This window comes from Balaenoptera acutorostrata, chromosome 3 (genome assembly GCF_949987535.1).
Source record: "Balaenoptera acutorostrata chromosome 3, mBalAcu1.1, whole genome shotgun sequence".
In the NCBI taxonomy this organism is placed as follows: domain Eukaryota; kingdom Metazoa; phylum Chordata; class Mammalia; order Artiodactyla; family Balaenopteridae; genus Balaenoptera; species Balaenoptera acutorostrata.
The window spans coordinates 135,729,858-135,751,561 of record NC_080066.1 but is presented as its reverse complement, the minus strand read 5'-3'; the positions used below and the strand labels follow the sequence as shown (position 1 = coordinate 135,751,561).

The 21,704-nt window shown below is 34.4% G+C and overlaps 1 protein-coding gene across 14 annotated transcripts in view; it reads right to left on the bottom strand.

The window, feature by feature from the left end:
* Window positions 1-998: 998 nt before the first annotated feature.
* Window positions 999-21,704, bottom strand: part of KTN1 (kinectin 1) — a 120,187-nt gene continuing 99,481 nt past the window's right edge. For 5 of the 14 annotated variants that reach the window (XM_057542444.1, XM_057542449.1, XM_057542446.1 and 2 more), the window contains 11 exons: window positions 19,754-19,843; window positions 16,189-16,269; window positions 15,312-15,401; window positions 15,100-15,192; window positions 14,066-14,137; window positions 13,729-13,812; window positions 13,480-13,563; window positions 10,936-11,019; window positions 9,043-9,135; window positions 8,063-8,183; window positions 999-1,485 (listed from right to left, as the gene is read on the bottom strand). In XM_057542444.1, the coding sequence (XP_057398427.1) occupies window positions 1,481-1,485; window positions 8,063-8,183; window positions 9,043-9,135; window positions 10,936-11,019; window positions 13,480-13,563; window positions 13,729-13,812; window positions 14,066-14,137; window positions 15,100-15,192; window positions 15,312-15,401; window positions 16,189-16,269; window positions 19,754-19,843 (897 nt within the window). In that variant the 3' untranslated portion in view covers window positions 999-1,480. The remainder of the gene's footprint in view (window positions 1,486-8,062; window positions 8,184-9,042; window positions 9,136-10,935; window positions 11,020-13,479; window positions 13,564-13,728; window positions 13,813-14,065; window positions 14,138-15,099; window positions 15,193-15,311; window positions 15,402-16,188; window positions 16,270-19,753; window positions 19,844-21,704) is intronic. The other 9 variants (XM_057542448.1, XM_057542454.1, XM_057542450.1 and 6 more) reach the window with 5 other exon arrangements.

Below are 21,704 nucleotides of genomic sequence, written 5' to 3'. Positions count from 1 at the left end.
AAGGACTTGGCACTTTCACTGCCAGGCCCGGGTTCGATCCCTGGTCGGGGAACTAAGATCCCACAAGCCATGCAGTGTGTCCAAAAAAATAAATAAAAAATAAAAATGAATTTCATCCATTCATTCATTCATTTAAATATTTGAGCACAATTAAGTGTCAGCTACTTTCTCAGGCCTGGGGATAAAGCAAGGAACAAAAGAGACGATGCCTGCCCTCCTGGAGCTTACTCTCTGGTAGGGAGGGGTAGAGGGAATGACCAAGTATATACTGGAGGACTGTTAATGTTATAGACCAAGACAGGTAGGGGGATAGGGAGGCAGGGGGAATACTGGGTAGTCAAGACCTGATGAAAAAGGTGACATTTAAGCAGATTTCATGATGGTGAGGGAACCAGCCAAGACTGACACCCAAGAGAAGAGAGCTGTAGCAGAAAGAACAGAAAGTGGAAAGGCCCCGTGGTAGAAGCATGGCTGAAACAGCAAGGAGGCCACTGTATGGCATAGCAGGTACTTTAATACTCAGTGGCATAAGACGTTTGTCAATGGTTATTTAGCATCTGAGCGCTCAGTGTTTCCAGCCAATTATTAAAAAAGAAAAAAGAAAAAAAAGATAACATATGTTATCAACATGTTCAAACAACAAAAAAGATAACACATGTAAACTGTGTAAAAGTGTCTGATAAGAAGAAAACAAAAAAGTTAATCATTACTTAAAATAATAATAGTAATAGTAAAAATAAAGTAGAGCTCTTCTACCTGAAGCAGGGGTGGTAGGTCTGAAACCCTAAATACTTGCCCCATCCTTTCTGTAACCCACAGTACTTCAGGACACAGTTTACATTGCACAGAACCACAGAGAAGACCCGGAGCTCTAGTTAGAGAAGGTGTACAAGCAACAAACCTACCCTGTCTGAAGTTGCAATTAATGATTGTGTTCTAAATTATGCTGATCTAAGTGCTAATGAAATCTGTTAAAGCTCAACGAAAATCAAAACCAGTTTGAATAATAAGCATCCCTTTATTTGCTGACATCATTACAAAAACCGATTACATTAGCAACAAAAAGTGTTTTCTTGAGTTGAAGTCAGAGGCAGCTGCTCCCCAAAATGTTAAGTAAAACAGTGTACAACATCAGTATTAAAATGTTAAATTTTACATTGTCTTTACCACTTTTGATCTTCTGAACAATTTTATTGAGCAAAATAAGATAAAAGATTACATGTTTATTTTATTTTCAGGAATGTAAAGGTCTAATTATTCAAACAGTTTTTATTATAAAACTAAACTCTGAAGGTGTCTACAGAGTTGGCTTTTTTTTCTCTCTCTTTAAATCAGTAGTCTAACAAGGATTAGAAAAGACAAAACTCTGTTCAGTGTTTCTGACAAAGTAGAAAGGGTGAAAACATAAATAAGGCTTTAATTTGGCAAAATATAATACAATGCCTTCTGTTATCCTTGAATGAACAGTTTCCCAATTACTTCACTCTGTAAAAGATCAGAAAGAAATAAATTCATTTTAAAACAAAGAAACAAAAGGCAATCAGAAGACATCTGTCAAATACCAGAAGTACATATGCCATTTGATCTAGCATGGCCTTTTCAACTAAGATCAGAACAATTAATACTAATGGTAATCAAAAATAAGAGAAAAATCTCAGGATTCAGAAGGAGCTTTTAGGTGGATTTTTAAATATGTGAACCAAAATCTCAGACCAAACTGAGAATAATACAGGGATTTAAAAATCGTATTTAGAAAACATTTAAGAGAACAACACTGGGAACCCATTTGTATCACTGTTCTACTCAAGAGACTGTAAAGCTAATAAGGTGAGTGAGCAGCACTGGAAAGAAACCGAAATTTACAACTCTCCACCGGCGAATAAATAAGTTTCAGACAGAGGTTTTCTAAGGTCTTTTGAAGCTTTCCAAGTCAGATAAAATGACTAAAGAAATTAAACTTCAAAAGCCATTAAAGAGACTAAAAGGACTTAACTATGCAACATGTGAAGTCTGACTGGATCCTGGTTTGGAAAAAATAGCTAAAAAGATATTTCGGGTATAAGTGGGGACACAAATATGGGCTTTAAAATGGATGATATTATAGAGCTAGTGTTTTGGTCTTTTTGGATGTGACAGTGATACTATGGATTTCTAAGAGAATGTCTTTGTTCTTAAGAGATGCATACTTAAGTGCTTAGGGGTAAAATGTCATATTATCTGAAAGTTACTTTCAAATGTGTTGACATCAACAAAATATGTATACACAAAGAGATGAAGTAGCTGAAGGGTGTCAGTGTTATATATCCTTTCAACTTTTCATTAAGTGTGAAAATTTTCAAAATTAAAAAGTTGAGGGGAAAAGAAGCAATTAGAAAGTTAAAAAGCAAAGTTATCACTGGCTATCATGTTCTCTAATTAAAACAAGATTAACAGCTGATCAGAAAGTCTACATAGCCCACTGGTACATTAAACTAAGAAGTGCTGTGTAAACACATTACAGAAAATGAAAACCTGATCCATATGACAGTCAAGTGTAAAGTGTAGAAATAAAAGTTAGTTTTTGTCTGAAACATTAACTCTTACACTCCAACAGCACCAAAAAAGAACTTTTTCCTTTCAGAAACAAGAGAAAACTGTATCATGAAAGAATCTATTTGTTAAAGGGAGTAAGGAGGACACATATATACAAAACACATACACAAAATTTCACCTCAGTTTTTCCTGGATAACATCAAGAGCCTCTCCAATTCAATACTGACAAACCAAATTACGAACTTTAGGAAAAAGCCAGAACTGAAGGAAGAAACTATAAGAAGCTGGCAACAGAGGATTAGACAGAATGAGGAGAAAAGAAAGCAGTGACAAGGATCAGAGCACACAGTGCTTGAATTAGGGAGAAGAAAAGTACAGATTAAGACCATAGGGCCTAGGCCCAGACTACCTTAATTTAAATTCCAGCTCACCCAGTTACTAGCTGTGTGACTTTGGGCAACTTACAGAACTTCTTTGGGTCTGTTGTAAAATGCGGATAAAAAAATAAGTAATAATATTGATAATGATAATCATCATCATCATCATCCCTACCTATCTACCACACTGGGTTGTTATGAAAATTTAAATGAATGACCATATGTTAGAAGCATGTTCATTCTTAGAGGCACATTCATGAAGTGTCAGCTGTTAAAATCATCAGCCTCCCTCCACATGATTCCACAAACAGGTTCCAAGGTAAAGGATCCTGGGTGCTATAGTCTGAATGTTTGTGTCCCCTCCATCCCCCGAAATTCCTATGTTGAGATTCTAATCCCCATGTAATGGTATTTGGAAGTGGGGCCTTTAGGAGATTCCACTGTCATGAATGGGATTAGTGCCCTTTTAAAAAGGACCCCAGAGAGCTCCCTTGCCCCTTTTGCCATGTGAGGACACAGCAAGAAGATGGCCATCTTTAAACCAGGAAGTGGGTCTCACCTGACAGAACCTACCGGTGCCTTCATCTTAGATTCCCCAGCCTCCAGAACTGTGAAAAATAAATGTCTGCTGCTTAAGCCACCCAGTGTATGGGGTTTTTGTTATAGCAGCCCAAACAGACTAAGACATGGGGTGATAAAGTTTTCTGATATAGTCGGACATACACTTGGAACACTTAGAAGCCAGGCAGATAGGAAACACAAGAAAAAGTAGATATCTGGAAACAAAAAAGTATACTACAAAATACTAGTGTTAACGGTCCAAAGCTACAAAAAAAATTACCTTAATTAAAAGGGGGGTGGGGGCTTCCCTGGTGGCGCAGTGGTTGAGAATCTGCCTGCCAATGCAGGGGACACGGGTTCGAGCCCTGGTCTGGGAAGATCCCACATGCCGCGGAGCAACTGGGCCCGTGAGCCACAACTACTGAGCCTGAGCGTCTGGAGCCTCTGCTCCGCAACAAGAGAGGCCGCGATAGTGACAGGCCCACGCACCGCGATGAAGAGTGGCCCCCACTCGCCGCAACTGGAGAAAGCCCTCACACAAAAACGAAGACCCAACACAGCCAAAAATAAACATAATAAATAAATAATAAATAAAAATTAAAAAAATAAAAATAAAAAAAATAAAAAAATAAAAGGGGGGTGGGCGGATGACAGCCTTCTGCTTGGGGAGGTGGCAGGGATGGGGAGAGAAGGATAGCAGATGAGCAGGAAGACTTCCAGAAGAAAAGAAGGGTTAATGTTTTACAAATTAAGGGCACAAGACAAATGCCCCTACAACTCAAAGAAAGGCTAAGTTCTGTGTATTAGGATTTTGAAAACTAAATTACTGTACATCATCTCTCTCATTTTTGTCTCTTAAGAATAGCTTTTCTTGTACTGAAAATGTACAGCATTATCTTAAACAATTCATATGTACTTGTAGTATATACTAAAAAGAAGTAAGATTCCTGGTGGGAAGGTAAATTGGTGCAGCCACTATGGAAAACAGTATGGAGGTTCTTCAAAAAACTAAAAATAGAGCTACCATATGACCCAGCAATCCCACTCCTGGTCATACAGCTGAAGAAAACTCTAATTAAAAACTATACATGCACCCCAATGTTCATAGCAGCACTATTTACAAGAGCCAAGACACGGAAGCAACCTAAGTGTCCATCAACAAGAAGATGTAGTATATACATACAATGGAATATTACTCGGCCATAAAAAAGAATGAAATAATGCCATTTGCAGCAACATGGATGCAACTAGAGATTATCATACTAAGTGAAGTAAGTCAGAAAGAGAAAGACAAATACCATATGATATCACTTATATGTGGAATCTAGAATATAACACAAATGAATTTATTTACAAAGCAGAAACAGACTCACAGACAGAGAAAATAAACATGGTTATCAAAGGGGAAAGGGGGTTGGGGGAGGGATAAACTGGGAGTTTGAGATTAGCAGATACAAACTACTATATATAAAACAAGATAAACAACAAGGTTCTACTGTATAGCACAGGGAACCTTATTCAATAAGGTTCAATATTCAATATATTGAATATTCAATATCTTGTAATAAACTATATAGAAAAGAATATGAAAAAGAATATATATACATATGTATATGTGTATAACTAAATCACTTTGCTGTACACCAGAAACTAAAACATTGTAAATTAACTATGCTTCAATTAAAAAACAAACAAACAAACAAAAAACAGTAATAACATATACCTAAATAAAGCAGGGAAGGAAAAAAAGAAGATTCTTGACATCAGACATTAACCTATAAATTCTGATGATTAAGAAATCTGTATTTCCAATTTAATTATCTGGTAGTAATTTTAAAAGAGTTGACAAGAGGGAGAATACACTGAGCAAAAATGATGGCTGAAGTTAAAAACCTGAGGGTAACACAAACATTTAAAGGGCATAAAGAAGAGCTGTGGGAACCAAGAGATCCCTAAGGAGGGGTTATCACTGTCAATGCTGGGTAGAACCTATGCAAGGAGAGAGTTCTCAAGTGCTGGTGGACCTCTAGCTTAATACAATCCATCTATCCTTCATGATACACTGATGACCACTCAACCGCCCTTTCACTTGCCAAATTTGAAATTAAGTTCATCAGCTAACAAAAGAATGCTGAGTTATCTATCACTTAGGTGAGCTGCCTGCTAAACAACAGTTCAGTTTTAGCTGTGTTGCCAGGGTATATGTATTTCTTTTAACAAATTACACACTACAATTTTATAAATTAGGAAGAAAAACATCTGGAAAAATAAAAGTGTTACTACCAATGATCAGTGTAAGTCTCAAATTTAATATGATTAAGGCAAATGTGGAAACAGGCAAGCAAAAATGGTTCAGACCACATGTTTGGGAAGAAAAAGAAAATACTGAAGAACACTTTTGAGATGCTGGAGAGATACTACTGACAAGGTCTAAAGGCAAAGGGTAACAGGCCATCTTATAATTTTTTAGGTTCTCAGAAGCGAAACCCTTCCCTTAGAAAACAGAGGCCTAAGGACTGACCTCACCATATTTAGAATAATTCACAACTATTTTCAGTATCTTTTATGCAAAAGATGATCCTGTATTAGCTCTAGCAATTAGGAAATCATTAATGAATGACCTCAGCAAAAACGGTTTCAACGGAATGGCAGAAAGAGAAGCCATTCTAGAGGAGATGGAGTAGTTAGTAGCAAGAGACTGTGAGAATAGTTTCTTCTTTTAAGAATCTTTGTTAAACAGTGAAGTAAAAAAATTAGGGTGGTAACCTAAAGAAAGTACAAAGTTAAAATAATATATTTGAGCATTTTTCAAGACTGAACAGAAGCAGTGAGTGGAGAGAAGAGAACAGGACTGAAGATGTGGGAAGGAAAGTTGCCCAGGGAAGCAGGAAACGAGGTTATTTTCTAGTTTGGGGAAGGTTGGTAAGGTGGCAGAAATTTAACTCTAGGCAACTGAGAGGTCAGCTTACCAAGGATAAAAGATTAAGGTATAATTCTTTTTGCTGACAGGTTATAAGAATGAGTTGGGTTTATTTGAAAAGTCTTCTTAGAGGTAACGGACCTGAAACAGCATTTTAAAGGACAGCGTATGCTAAGACAGGCCAGAGGACAATCGTTCTATAAAAGTGAGACAGAATGCCCCTGTAATCAAGATGGAGGTCCATCCCAACCTTTCCAGAACACCTAACCTGTCCCGAGGCCTTTGTATAACCTAAGAGTCTTAAGTTTGGGTTCTGAAAGGGACGATTCAGTGATGAGTTGCCCCCTGGCATTGCACAGGCCACCCTACTCATGCCCAGGACACCACGATTATTATAGAACAAACAGCTTCAAAAGAAGAATATCTAAAGTATTCAGTACATATCAGAACACCCTAATTACCCAAGGCATTGTGACTTAAGTCATTCTTAAAACAGGTAAAACCCAGGAATCAAATCAATCAACATGCATTTCCAGGTAATATGGGCAATAAAATCTTATAGCTTGGTTTGTTTATCTTCAGTTAAGACTCTCACTTCAGGAGTTAAAAAATGGATTTCTTTGAATACCCACAGCAAACTTAAATAAAATCCAGCTTCCAGTGTAAAGAAACTGTGATGACTTGATTTTCAGTTCAGCATCTTACCTCAGTAAAAACATTATAGTCACTTTATTTTACCAAGTCATTAAAAAAAAAAGAAATCACACAGATATTTTACCAGAACTAAGATCAGGATAAACTAAAGAAACAGTTGCAGACATTATGGCAATGAACAAAACCTAGGTAAACAAGTTATGAGTCTGTTCTGTAAAAAGGTCAAAAGAGACAAAGAAAAAGGGTTTTTACATGAAAACACTAATTCAAAAAGATACGTTCACTGCAGCATTATTCACAATAGTCAAGATATGGAAACAACCTAAGTGTCCACCAATGAATGAACGGATAGAGAAGATGTGGTATGTATGTGTACAAACACACACACACACACACACACACACACACACACACACACACACACACAGTGAAATACTACTTGGCCATAAAAAAGAAGGAAATCCTGCCATTTGCAACAACATGGTTAGAACTTGGAGGTATGATGCTAAGTAAAATAAATCAGATGGAGAAAGACAATATGATTTCACTCATATGTGGAATCTAAAAAAACAAAACAGACAAAACAAAAACAAACTCATAAAAGAGAACAGCTTAGTAGTTACCAGAGGGGAAGGGAGTTGGAGGGTGGACAAAATGGGAAAAGGAAGTCAATTGTATGGTTATAGATGGTAACTAGTCTTGTGGTGGTGATCATCTTGCAGTGTACACATGTATAATGCTATACTCATGAAACTTACATATTAAAAAAAAAAAAAAGATAAGGTATGTTTTTTTCTCCTCCAAGCTACAAGACCAAAAAATATGTACAAGATGGAAATAAAACTCCAAGAAAGCTATAAAGCTGTCATTTGGAGGTTTTGAGAGAGATAAAGAGGGAATATTTCCACTAGAGTAACAAGAGCTCTTATATTTAAAGTAAATACACACTATACATACATTTACATACACACTATGTCAATTATCTACAGACAGACAGTAATACTTCAGTTATTCTTACCTAATACCTGATAGTGTTCTTTCTCCTTTGTGAGCTGTTGGTTTACTGCCTGAAGTAACTGCTGTAACTGTGTTACAGTCTGATTTAGACTTACAGACATTGTCTCCTTCTCAGAAGACTCCTAAAAAGAAGACGGAAGAGATGAAAAACTCTGAGCACAAGAAAAAGGCATTTGCAACCAAAACCGAAAATATTTTATTGTTGTTTTAAATACAAACATAAAAAAATCTGAAAGATGATATGAAAATTGACAATAAAAACCACATAGAGCAATAGTGTTTGCTACCTAGTGGTGCAAATTAGTTTGCAGCAAAGAAAGTTATGTTATAAATGTTGTCACTAGGTTACAAAGGGAAAAATCTAGAATCGATGAATATCAGATATAAATCCATTTCTCCTTTCAGAAAAAAAACTGCAAGGAACCAAAGGAGAGTACATTCATAACAACAGAAAAATAACAGTTAACATATATTGAGCTCTTACTAAACTTGAGGCACTGTTTTAAGTGTTACCCACTATTCTAAGTGTTTTATATAGTAATTCATTTATTCCCTTCAACAACCCTACAAGATAGGTACTATTATCATTGCCTTTTACAGATGGAGCAACTAAAGCACAGAGAGGATAAAGAGTTTCCCCTAAGTCAGTCACACAGCTACTGAATAGTAGAACCAGGATTCAACACAAGCAGCAGAGTCTACATTCTTAAGCAGTACACCATAATACTTTCCACCACAAACCTAAACATTAACATAATATCTCACCAAGCTAAAGTGAAAACAAACATTAATAAGAACACTGCATTTCAGATAAGATACCTCAAAGAAAAAACAACCTTGAGTTACGAATGCAACATAATTGATAGAAGTACATTAAAAAGGCATTTTTTTAAGGCAGAGATGGATCCTGTACATTTTTTATCCTTCACATAATTTACAAGGTAATTAGCCCAGAGATTTGGAGCTAAAGAAAATGCATACCGTTTCTGGGGAAACATCACTATTCTCAATAACAGTAGTGTCTCCAGCAGCTTTTACTATTTTTGACTGGATAAGATCCAGTGACTGTTGAGCCTGTGAGGAAAGCAATATGGAGCCTCTGAATAATACAACTGATAAATAAATATATACAAGAAAAAAAATGAGTGATTTTCTTACACTCATTATATTTTGTACAAAACTAAGGCTCTTCTCAAAATACAACGTAAAGCCAACCTGTTCAGTTTTTTCCCCAAAATCAAATAGCTTTCTCCCCCACCAGATTATAAAAACATATGCTCACCATTTTAAAGTTCAAACAATGCAGAAAATATATAAAGAAATTAAAAGCAGAAATAACCAGTGACATTTAGGTTAACATTAGTCTAGATCAGAGGTCAGCCAAATCTAGCCACACACAGCCTGTTTTTGTAGAGCTCACAAGCTTAGAATGGTTTTTACATTTTTAAAGAGTCGTGCTCGACAAAAAAAACAGAATATATGAAAGAAATTATAGGTGGCCCACAAATCCTAAAACAGTTTGTGAGTTTGCTGACTCCTAGTCTAGATCCCTCTTTAGTGCATATATGTCCTAACAGAAAATTGGTAGAAAATGTTCTATAAATGGGCTTTTAACATACATGCTGTTTGACTAAGCATTTTACCTTTTTACATGTCAATAAATATTTATGTGCATTTCCAATTAAGAGTTGCACAGTATTTCTATTACATAGATATGGTGCAGTTCACTTTCAACTACTGTTGCCATTTTATGCCAAATAACATGGCATATCCATATCTTTGAGCACCTGTTTGATATCCTTAAAGTACCTTCTGAGAAAATAAATTGCTAGGCTAAAACTGCAAGTTTTATATTTTGTCCAGTGATCAAACATTCACGTTATCAAAATATAAATTAGATTGCTCAATCTTGACAATGTATCATATATCTAAGTCAGAGCTCTGAAACTTTTTTTAAATAATTCACATTCTTAATTTATTTTCATTCACAAAATAGCCCTTGTAAATGCCATTTTATAGAAGATAAACTTGAGACTTGCAAAGATCAAATAATTGCCCCATGGTCACACAGCTCAGAAGTGGTAGCAGTAGGATTCAAACCTAATGAAACTTTTTAAGTTCACATTTTATCTACTGGTGACAACATCAAACTAACCTGAAGCAACTCCAGATTCCTAGACTTTTGCATAACAATTACGATACAATCATACAGAACCAACAGAAATATTTCTTTCAACCTTTAAAAATGTGGCGAATTTAATTGTTTTGCTAATGACCAGATCTCTTATAAACACAATCTTAGCTCTAAAGCAGCTTTGATAAAAGCATTTATGAATTACACTATTAAATATCTCAAAACAGAATTACAAATAACTTGTCAACCTAACGCAAAGAATAAAAAATGTAATCCTAAAAATCACCCATCTACATATGAGATTAAGAAAAACATATTTCTACAAAGAAATAAAGGGACGAATTTCTGAAACATCAGAGGTCTATACATACTTCTTTCAGATTCATGAAGATCAAAAGAAACATACTTTGTGAATGACTATATAAGCAAATCCCAATAAAAATATATAGATGTAACCAATTTTAAAAGAGTCACATCAACTGAATTCAAAATTTAATCCACACTTTACAAAGCAATTAATTATATAAATATGATGAAATGAAGAAGCGAATTAAGAATGGAAAAACAAGCCAAAAAGTCTAGTTCCAAATATGTAACTGTATAACAAACAGCTTAAATTTATAAACAAATTAATGTAATGATGCAAAAGAATGAATCCAGGGTTAGCAGTATGTCTACTTAAGGTTCAAGGTACAACATAATACGATGATGTGGCATCTTCAGGACAAGCAGTGTCTTACCTTATGCAAGTCACCAGCTACCTTCTGTCTTTCACTCTGTTCAGTTCTAAGTTTTGAAAGCGTTTCATTTAACTGCTTCTTTAACTGTAAAAATACAGGAACACCACAATTAACTTAATTCACATCTTTCTTTGATTCCTTCTTTGATTATGCTGAGACCTCTAGGACTGAAGAATGAATGAGAAAGAATGGGATCGCTAACAGTTATTATGCACAGTGGATTAGCCAATATGCTGCACCAGATGTACAGAAAAGCTAAGAAGTGGAGGTTCCAATCTGTAAAGCTAAACGTAAGAAAAGCTACAGAAACGAACTAGAGTTTAGAGTAGAAAACTGCAAATGTAAAAACAAAACCATCAAATTCCAGAAGATTACTTTTTTTTAAAGTATTACTATTCACTATTCATAGGGCAGTTCATTCACATTTATTTCAAATTAAAAGGCAAGTCATAAGAAATTTTACTAGTTTTTAAATGTTTAAAGGCTTTCTTAACCTATATAGTTCAGTTAAGAAGAATCAATTGTGTGATATTTAAAAAAAAAACATTGAACAGAAGATTATAAATCCAGTGAAATGAAATCTTCAAAAATTTAAATGTCACTCATCCTTTAAGATATCACTAGAAAGATGAGTGCAAGACCACACTGGCCTAACTATACCAACATGTCTTAATATATACATCTCAACCAACTTGTTGAAACAGTTATAAAGCTCTATTAAACTCTAGAGCTAATACGTAATGACTCTTCTCTTAGTAACTATTCTGATTACGTAAGAGTGAGGGAAATGGACTCACTGACAAAAGATAACTTTTTCTTATTAAACTCATCGAGTTAATTATGTCTCTCACCCACCAGCACAGCATTCCAAACAGTTCTGGAAACCCAAAAGGGGGAAATATAAGACACTGACATTTCGAACATGTAGAGAGAATTAGTGCAGGACATTCCACTTGGAAATTTTATTTTGGGAACTCTATTTATCCCAAATGCTTCAGTTCTTGCTCCTTTACTTAACTCTGATTTCACACATCAGAGAGGTTATTCCTTTGGCCCAGGAACCCACAATGTATAAGCAAACAAAATTATTTTAATATATTATTAAAATGTGGCAAACAGGAAGATTAAAATGAAGACTGCAAACTCAAGGCAAAAAAATTTTAAATATCACTCAAAACGACCTCTTGACAGAAGTAAAGGGTCAAAATGTACAAAGAGAGCATCAGACTGAATGGAGACTCAACCATAATCCTGTGGGTTTGATGCTGCACTGGAGTCAGCCACCAAGCATCAAAGTTAAAAGTAAAATCTCCAAGAATTGTAGGTAGAAGTGGTTTTTTAAAAAACACATTACAGGATAAGCATATCACTTAAAGCTGTGGCATATCACAGTACCAATCTGCAATGTATAGCAAACGTATGCATAAAACCTTAATTGAATCATTCCCACACTGCAGTGGGAATGATTCAATTAAGGTAAAATAAAGGTAAATTTTATTTCAAAAATAGAAAGGGGCGTGTGTGTGTGTGTGTGTGTGTGTGTGTGTGTCTGTCTGTCTGTCTGTCTGTCTGTCTGTCTCCGGGTGGGGACTCTGCACATTTCATAGAGAGCTCTACTCTGAAAATTGATTCCCATAAATCACTGCTGTAACACTGTTTAACATGATTGAGTTAAGAAATTTTCTTTGGCACATACAGCAGTACTAAAAAGAAACTTCCAAACTTGGCAGCGTTAACTTATAGTAAGGAGAAAACTAATTTACTGCAATTGTACTAGAGTTCATTCAAGTACTTTTTAAAAATCTAATCATATTCTTAATTTTTAAAAGTCACAGATAGACATAATGATTACTGTTTCAAACATACAATAAGATAGTCATGTTTATCTAACAAACAAGCCTGTCTCAATCAGTGCAAATTTTCAGAAAATTTAAGAATGGGAATACAGGGTACTCTGTCTTTATACAACACTTAACTAACTTTGAGTCTGTAGTTTTCGGATTATTATGCTCTGAATGATACGATGATGATAAAGAATTCCACAAGCTTTTTGTTATCTATAATGTGTAGAAAGGCCAGTTAAAATAAGAAGCTACATTGGATCGTTGCCCTTGAATGAAGAATATGTTATCTTCCACCTTCAATAATCTCCTTCTATGTTAGAAAATAAGAGGCCCAGTTAAATATGGTAACTCTGAGAAGAGAATCTTTGCAACTCAGCCAATCTTTGTCTGTTTGTTTCATTTCTTTATTCACTGAAAATAATGCTGTTGAAGAAATTTGGTTTTATAAAACACAGAAAATTTTGAAAAAGAGTTGCAAGCCAAACATGCCATTGTTAGGAGCTAAGAAAAGAAGGATCATCTTAGGAATCAAGAAAAGACAGACCATCTTGAGTCATCAGAATATGAAGATTATCTTAAACTTACAAAAATGCCAAGTTAAAGGTGTTAGCAAGGAGAAAAAGTCTGGATGGTTTCTCCACATGTCAACACAAGTGTTTTCAGAGCCTACTTGATACCCCGTGGAGAACAAGCTTCTTACCAAATTTAGCTCTTCATTCTGTCTTACTGCTTCAGAATATGAATCATCAAGTTTTTTCTGCAATTCAGTCAACAGATCTTTCAGCTGCAATGAAGTTTAGAGTTTAAGATTGATTTCCTTATGATATCCCATGTTTGTATGCTACTTGGAAGCTCTGCCAGAAACAACTTACACTGAAATATTTTATCACCCTGTTATAAATTTAACTTAAATTGAGAAGCAAGGTTGAAAAAATTCTATTGTAAGTACCTCTCTGACTTCCGTAACATAGGTAGATCGTTCCATTTCTGCCTTCTCTAGCTCCATTTCCAAATGCTCTCGTTCTCTTCTCAGCTAGCAGTGCAACAAAGAAGGAAAAGTTAAGAGACATATTTAAGAGGCTTCCCTACAATGAAAAGTTATGACACTTATGAATAGAAAACTATATGAATATAAAACTATACCATCTGAAACACTACCCAAGATATTCTTCAAGGCATAACAACCACATCATAAGACAAAAGAAATCTTAAAACACAGCTTGTAAGACAATCCTAATGCTAAAAATGAGTCCATAGGTTACAAGTCAAATGGTGAGATAACATACATTTTCAATATCTTTACTTTCTCTTCTTAATCGCTCTAGCTCTTGCTCCGAAGATGTGAATGACAATTGCATCTGAAATGTGAAATAATTATATGACCAAGTTAAACCACCAGGGATACAGAGGCTTTTCTATCTTGTAGAATTTTAATCAATTAGACACTTCAGAGGTTTTTTTTTTTTAATGTATCTCACTTAAAGCCATAACTGAATTTTAAAAGATCTTAAAAATTAGAGTATCACATTTAACTTGATTTAAACTGTGGTCAAAACCTACCCCATTTGCATGGTATTATATTAGGTCCAGTTAATTGTTAATTAACTGTAATTAACAATAATCAGCTGTACTTAATCCCCAAATGCATTAATACAGAATACCATCAGCAACCCTGGATTCTGCACAGGTCAGCCCAGGAAAACAAGTGAGCAAGAGATGGCACTCTTTACCACACCCAAGTACTACTACGCCATTCTATATGAGCATCCAAGATATCAGATTTTGGTATCTGTGGAGACTCCTGGAACTAATTCCTTGATGGATATGGAGGGACAACTACAGTTGAAAAACAGAAGAAAAACTAAGACTACATAATAATATTCAAGTCCCATGAACAGAAGAAGGACTTACTTTTTCTTGAATACTATATCATGAGTCACATATCTGTGTTTTAAAACTTATTGTGAACACCAAATTCTTTGCCTATGTTATCACATTGTGGTTCTTTAACTTCCAAAGCACTCTGCATTCTGTATCATTACTCTTTAGTCGTACTCTAAACCAGTGAGTCTCCAGTGTCACTGGGCATCAGAATCATTTGGGGGGCTCTTTACAACACAGGCTGCTGGCCGCACAGCTTCACATTCAGTAGGCCTTGGGGGCCCCAAACAATGTGCGTCTCTAACAGGTTCCCACGCGACGCTGACGCTGCTCATCCGGGGCCCGCACCGTGAGAACCAGTACTCTAAGCTTTTTTTTTTTTAAATCGTTCACACATCCCTTTTATTTTTTTTCCCCTAAGCTCTTCTTTTTTAAATACCTGTTTAATAGTCTTTTGTGATTCATCGACCTTAACTTTCCATTTATTCTCTTCTTGCTCCACACTTCTCTGTAGTTTCTGTAAAATCCCTTCCTATAAACAAAAGTATAGTTGTTCTGAAAAATTCATGTTCTAATACCAAGATAAACTATTTAAGCAACTAAGTAATGTTAATAATTATTTTAAAATGTAGGTTAAAAATCATTTCCTACTGTTTCTGCAAGGACGGATTTGTATTTTTCACACTCTAGCTGTAACAATGTGTGCATTTCATCAGCTTCTTTCAACTTGTGCTCTAAAACCTGCAAACAAATAAAATAAAGAAAAATTCTCTAGTTTAGTTTTACTAGAAAGTTTTGTGCTTCAAATTTGTTTCAGTACTTAATGGTATATTATACAAATGGTTTCTGTTTTATTATTAATCACTACATTTCAACCTTCTTAAGTAACAATGAAGTTCAATTACCTTTTTGGTCATTTGATTTTCCTAATAAAACTCCTAGAGTCTGTTTAATACAAAATATATCACACAATTTTGTAATAAATAGGCTTGTCACTCTTTAGTGAGACAGTAAAATCAAAGCAGATCCACATGTGAAGTAAGGTCACAATGCCATGGGAAAGAGGGTTTTATTCATGCCACTTGAGAGACAAAAAAAGTTAATCTCCCAAATTTCAGTAGTCAAGGATAAAAATACATCTAGGCTCTGAACACTCCTAAGTAATGTATTTGGGGATACATTAGCAAACCAGTCAGTTTCTACCTATCAACTGATCTTTACTTTCTAAACCCAAGCTAAAAAGAGAGCAAGAGACAGTTAAATATTCAGTTTTAGAAATGACTAAGATAACAGAGTTAAAGGAACAAGAAACATCAGCTTTGTACACAAATCAAACACAAGGAAGACTTAATAGCTTTTCCACCAAAATGTACACAAGATGAAACCACCTTCTTATACTTTCTGAAAAGATCACTAATTCTACTCATAATATAGCCTTTATCTTTCCCAAGCTTATGAAGAAAAATTCTGATTTACTTCTTTTTTCTATGTTTCTTTAAAATATAAATACTTCACTTCATGAACTAACCTTAACCTCTTCTGAACCTGAAGTTCCAGCCACACATTCTTTTGCCCTCTTTTCAAATCCATGCAACCATTCACTATAACTCTGTGGAGAAGAAAAGTCAAAACAACCAATTTCAAAAAATACCTAAATGAAATAAATAAAGTATTTAAAATAACCAAATTAGAAGATAATAAAAGAAATCTATATAGACAAACACCATCCCTCTGGAAATTTCAAAGAAGAATAGAATTGTTACATAAGTTGTACGTGACCCAGCCTTGAAAATAAACACTAAAAATATGCCTATGTACTACCACAAAATCAAATCTAAATTTATTTACCCTGTCCTAGGATATGTGCAACTGAATTCTGGACATACAGGTAGAAGATCTGGGCTCAAACCAGCCTCTACCACTTACTAGTGCTAGGACTAACAGATTCAATATTTAAGATAGAGAAAGCCTAGAATGAATAATTTTTCAAAACTTTTTTTCAGGTGAACCAGTTCTCAAAAACTGAGTTCATAAACTAAAAGTTCAATTGAGATACTCTAGTCAGAAGATTTCAGATTCTGTGAAGGTGCTCCAGGGATTGTGAAAATACTTCAAAATAAATATGTATTATGAAGCATTTTTTAAATCATAATGAGAAATAAGAATACACAAACATTTGTGTGTTTAAAACCAACAAAAACTCTATTTGTACTGAAAGGTCAGCTGATGCAAACGCAAGGCATTATAGTTTTAGTCATTATTCCAAATTTCAGAAAAAAATATTCTAGATTTTTGATGCTTCTTGTTTGAATTTTAAACTCTGATAAAGAGTATTTGTTAGATACTTTAAAGCAAATTTCCTCTTATTCCTCTTTTAAGTCTTTGGTTTACTTTAATTCAAGACAAAAAGAACACACATGAAATTTCTATTAAATGCTCTAATTAAAAGTTTTACTTATGTGGCTGAATCAGGATTCTCTATACTCCATCAAATAAAAAACAAAGAAAACTGGATGCTGAGATCACCCTGTAGTACAATACCCCGTAGTACATATTAGTCAAAAAAGCCTCTTCATTGAAAAACAAAATTACATTCTCACATCATAAATCTGAATGATGACAAAATGATACTATTAAAATCCTACTTAGCTTCAAATAATGGGATTCAATATAAATTAAATTCAGATTTAGATGCTTAAAGTATGTAAGCCTCTCTTCAATCCAGGTCATATAGTTTAGATCACTCCTCTGCTGATTTTCTTAGCAAAAAAGCAATAGAAAACACTTTAAAAAAATTACTTCATGTATAAAAGCCCTTTTATATCTACTGATATATTAACTTAATATTAAATTTCATTATTATTGCTTTATTATCTTAAGGTAAATAGTTTATTATCCATCATATCTCTAAAAATTTAAAATGCTAGACCCTAGGTAGCACACAGAAAGTCTAATATATTTCTTAAATACAGACTACATGCAGAAGTATTCAACTTTTAACAAGTGGATGAACAAAAGCCAAATATCATCATTCATGTCTTATGGTGATTTATAAATATTTATAGTGTCAGAAATGGTTTGGTGGTTGAAGGTGGGTAATATTGCTGTTAAGAATGAATTTGTTACATTAAAAAGAATTTTTAATTCTGGTGATCTTATACAATCTTTAAAGAAGAGAAATACAAATTATTAACTCTTTTGGCTCATAAAATACTGCCAAATAAATCCTCCAATTCTATTTCCACTAATAAAATATAAAGTAGGAATAAAGAAATAAAAACAGCTTATGGCCACAAAGGAAAAAATATGAAGTATATGAAGAGCAACCCTTTCTCCTAGGTTCAATGTAAGAACAGCACTAGAACTGACAATTTATTCATATTGCCCAGCACAGGTTATTTCATCAGCTCAACCTATATTTACTAAGCTGATCAAACCTGAATATATCCTCAACAGTTACAACAGAAACAAAAGAATTTTTGCTTCATTGTGCAAGTTAGACGCAGACGATATGCAGATAAAACCTACGAGAGCAAGCAGCTAACTCAGAGTGCACAAAGAACAGGCCATGACGTTTACTCACATCACACCGGGCACCCACAGCCCTCTCCTTGAGAAATATCCTGATTCCAAGTTTGAGGCAGGAAGTGTACACAATAAATCAGGAACTACTTGTCACACCACAAAGCAAAGAAGCTACCAAAGTTTAGCAGTCCTGTGTCAAAAGGATTTGGTAGCCAGCCTAAATAAGCTCCAACGGGCCAAAGAAGCAAAAGCAGACAAGATGCACCTCCTAATGGAAGTGCACAACACTGCTTGCTTCCACCCATCCTACCCCTGAAGTGTTGAGCCTGAATCTAATCAGGCCTCCACTGACTACCAATTTATGGGATACACAAGGAACAGAGGAACATACTGACATTACTGGGATGCAGTCAGCTAAATCCAGACTGGGAAACTGCATATGAAACCACTACATTCAAAAAAAAAAAAAAAAAAAAAAGGTGGGCAAGGGGGTGTGCTGACAAATAAAAGGGAACCCGTGGAATAAAGATGATCCAAAAGACGTCTTAAATCAATCACAGGTTGACCTTATTTGAGTCCTGACTAAAACAAACTACAATAAGTAGTCATTATTTCATTAAAATACATTATATGACAACTGAAAAAATCCAAATATTGACTAGATGTATGACATAAAGAATTTTTAAAAAATATAATAATAGTATTTTTTAAAGGAATCCTTCTCTTTTAGAAATATTTACAGATGAAATGCTCTGATGTTTGACTTCCTTCAAAATAACAGAGGAAGTATAGGGCTAGAAGTAAAACAAGACCGTGCATCAATGCATGCGATATATTGGTAATGGCTGAAGTGAGATACTGTTTTACCCGGCTCATTACGCTACTCTCTTTGCTTCTGACTACACATACATACAACTTCCCACTAAAAGAAAAAAGGACCTATGCCACCATTTTAGAAAACTACATGCACACTCACTGGCTTTCTCTGCCCTCAAGTATTCACTGTATTAATTCTCTGAACGGAGGGAACTTTTCTCTCTCATTTAAAACACATACAACCTCAAATAAAGCAAGTTGTTCTATATCATCTTTAAGACTTTTGCTTGAAGAAGTTAACAGATGACCAAAATCTTAAGTTATGAAATAAAAATAGCCTGGTTCTTAGTATTAAATACATTTAAAAATAAAGTGTTCCTAAAACTAAGACGGAATCACTTAAAATTAAGTTCTATTTTGAATAAAGCCATTAAGAACATTACTGATTTATTAACCACTATTGACTTATGAAGAAATATTTCTTTCCCAAATATGATGTTTATGATCCTCTAAATAATATGTCTCACATGTAAATTTTATAGATTACAACAAAGTATCAACTGAAAAAACATAAATGTCTCTGAACCAAGTTATTGATTTTGACTACTCAAAACACCCTAGGTTAAAAATGAGAAAGACTGAGGGATCAGTGCACCCTAAAACCAAGTGCAGAGTGCAAATGCTGCTTATTCACAACTTCCTTGAATAATGATAAAGACGTCATGTTTTAAAAAATAATAAATTAATCTTACCAAATTAGAAGGTACAGACACCTTTGGAAATAATTTTTTGAGAACTTCTTTAGCTTCTAACTCAACAGCTTCCACATGCTGTTGTCTTTCCTAAAGCAGAAGAAGAACCAAATCAAATTTACAAGATTACAGAATTAAAAAAAAAAAAACGCTACAGTCTTTTAAGCTCTAAGGGAAGAAAAAGACTTAATATTTTAAAAATTCTTCTTATTACTGACAAATGTTCAAATTTCCCATTCTGAAATATCAAAATGCTTACATAAGAAAATATCTGCAAAATCTCAAAAGCACCCTAAGTAACAATGTCTTATATTAATCAAACTAAGGCAATATCTGACAATATGGACATTTTCCTTGCCATCAAGTGATACCCCTCCAGGAACAATTCAAAAAACAAACAAACAAAAAAACACAAAAAATACTTCCTACAGCTAAAACACACTACATGCAAAAAATATGCATCTGGGTGACATAACTGAGGCTTATCAGGCTGGCAAATCTCTTTCCAAAAAATGCATCACTGATGGACCATGGAATTAAAATGGCAACTTTGATACTTCCAGTTTCAAGGTCAGGTGAAGCTATTTATGCTAAACAAAGGAGGGGAAAAAAAGAACCACCAAAATTTGACAGGTGTACATATGGGAAAAAGAGTAAAGAGAAAGAGGAAAAATCGATGGTGTACTACTTCACCAATGCTGTCAAGAAGACTAACTCTGGCATGTGTGTATGGACTCTGTCAGCTGTTAAATTTAAAGATAAGTATCACAAATGCATGTCTAGATTTGGTGATTTTAAATCCAAGTCTAATGGGTATCAATTATTAACTCAAAAGCATTGTTTGTCAAAATTAGGGTAATGATTTGATCACACGAAAAATAAAAATCGAATATTCAAACTATCTCTACAAGATTAAAAAACAAAAAAGACATATATAAAAATGCACATCTAAACCAAGCCAAGAAAATCATCTCAAAACACTGGTGAAGTTCAACAGGTGACAAGAAGGCAAGCAAGCTAGCAAGATCTCAACCCTATCTTCCCCCACCATTTAAATCGATCTTTCAAATCTATTATGGATTTAAGATGCACACGCTTCAATTTAAGAAAATCTAATAACATGAAAATCTAAAGTTATACAATAAGAAGCTAGAGATTAATCATATTCTGTACACACAAAAAGCTGTTACTTTATTCAGATTAATGGCAGGGTTTTAAAAATGGATGTTTTAATGGAGTATTTTCAATAACTCAGTAAAGTCCACTATTTTTCAGGGATACATCCACCTAACTGCATAAAATAAGGTACACTCATTTAAGGAAAATCATTAATGCTAATTCAGAAACAATGAAGAGCTCATTTTTATCATCTGACCACAGAAGTGGTAGAGCAATCTCTAAAGAAAATCAGGAAAAGAGACACTGGGGAACAGAAACTTTTTTGAAAATTCCCCAAGGGAAAAAGAATCTAACTAAAGGAAATAGGTGTCTAACTTGTAACTAAGAAGCACAAAAATGTACTAGCAATTTTAGGTAAAAAGTTTTCATTTGACATAGTAGTTTGGTTGTGGATAGCAATTTCTATTCCACTTTAATACTGAAAACTGCATTATTATAATTTCCTTACTATCTTTACCTAAGTGTAACATGTGTGAAGTACCTTTCATGTGAACCTGTCATTAATAGTAGGTCCTCAAGAACATTTACTCCTTATAGCACAACCTGTAGTCAGGGGTCAATCAACATCATTTTATACCTATGCTATCCGAGGACTGTCTAAATGCCATTAAAATAGAGGAGTATAAAGTCTATGCTCTGTAGATCATCAGTCATGCAAGAAGCCATCATGCACTTGGTGATTAGTTCTGAAATATAGATAAATTCTTATATTCACCACCAAACACATGATGAAACAAATTCTAGCTTTCTTTTGGCATCATAATATATATGC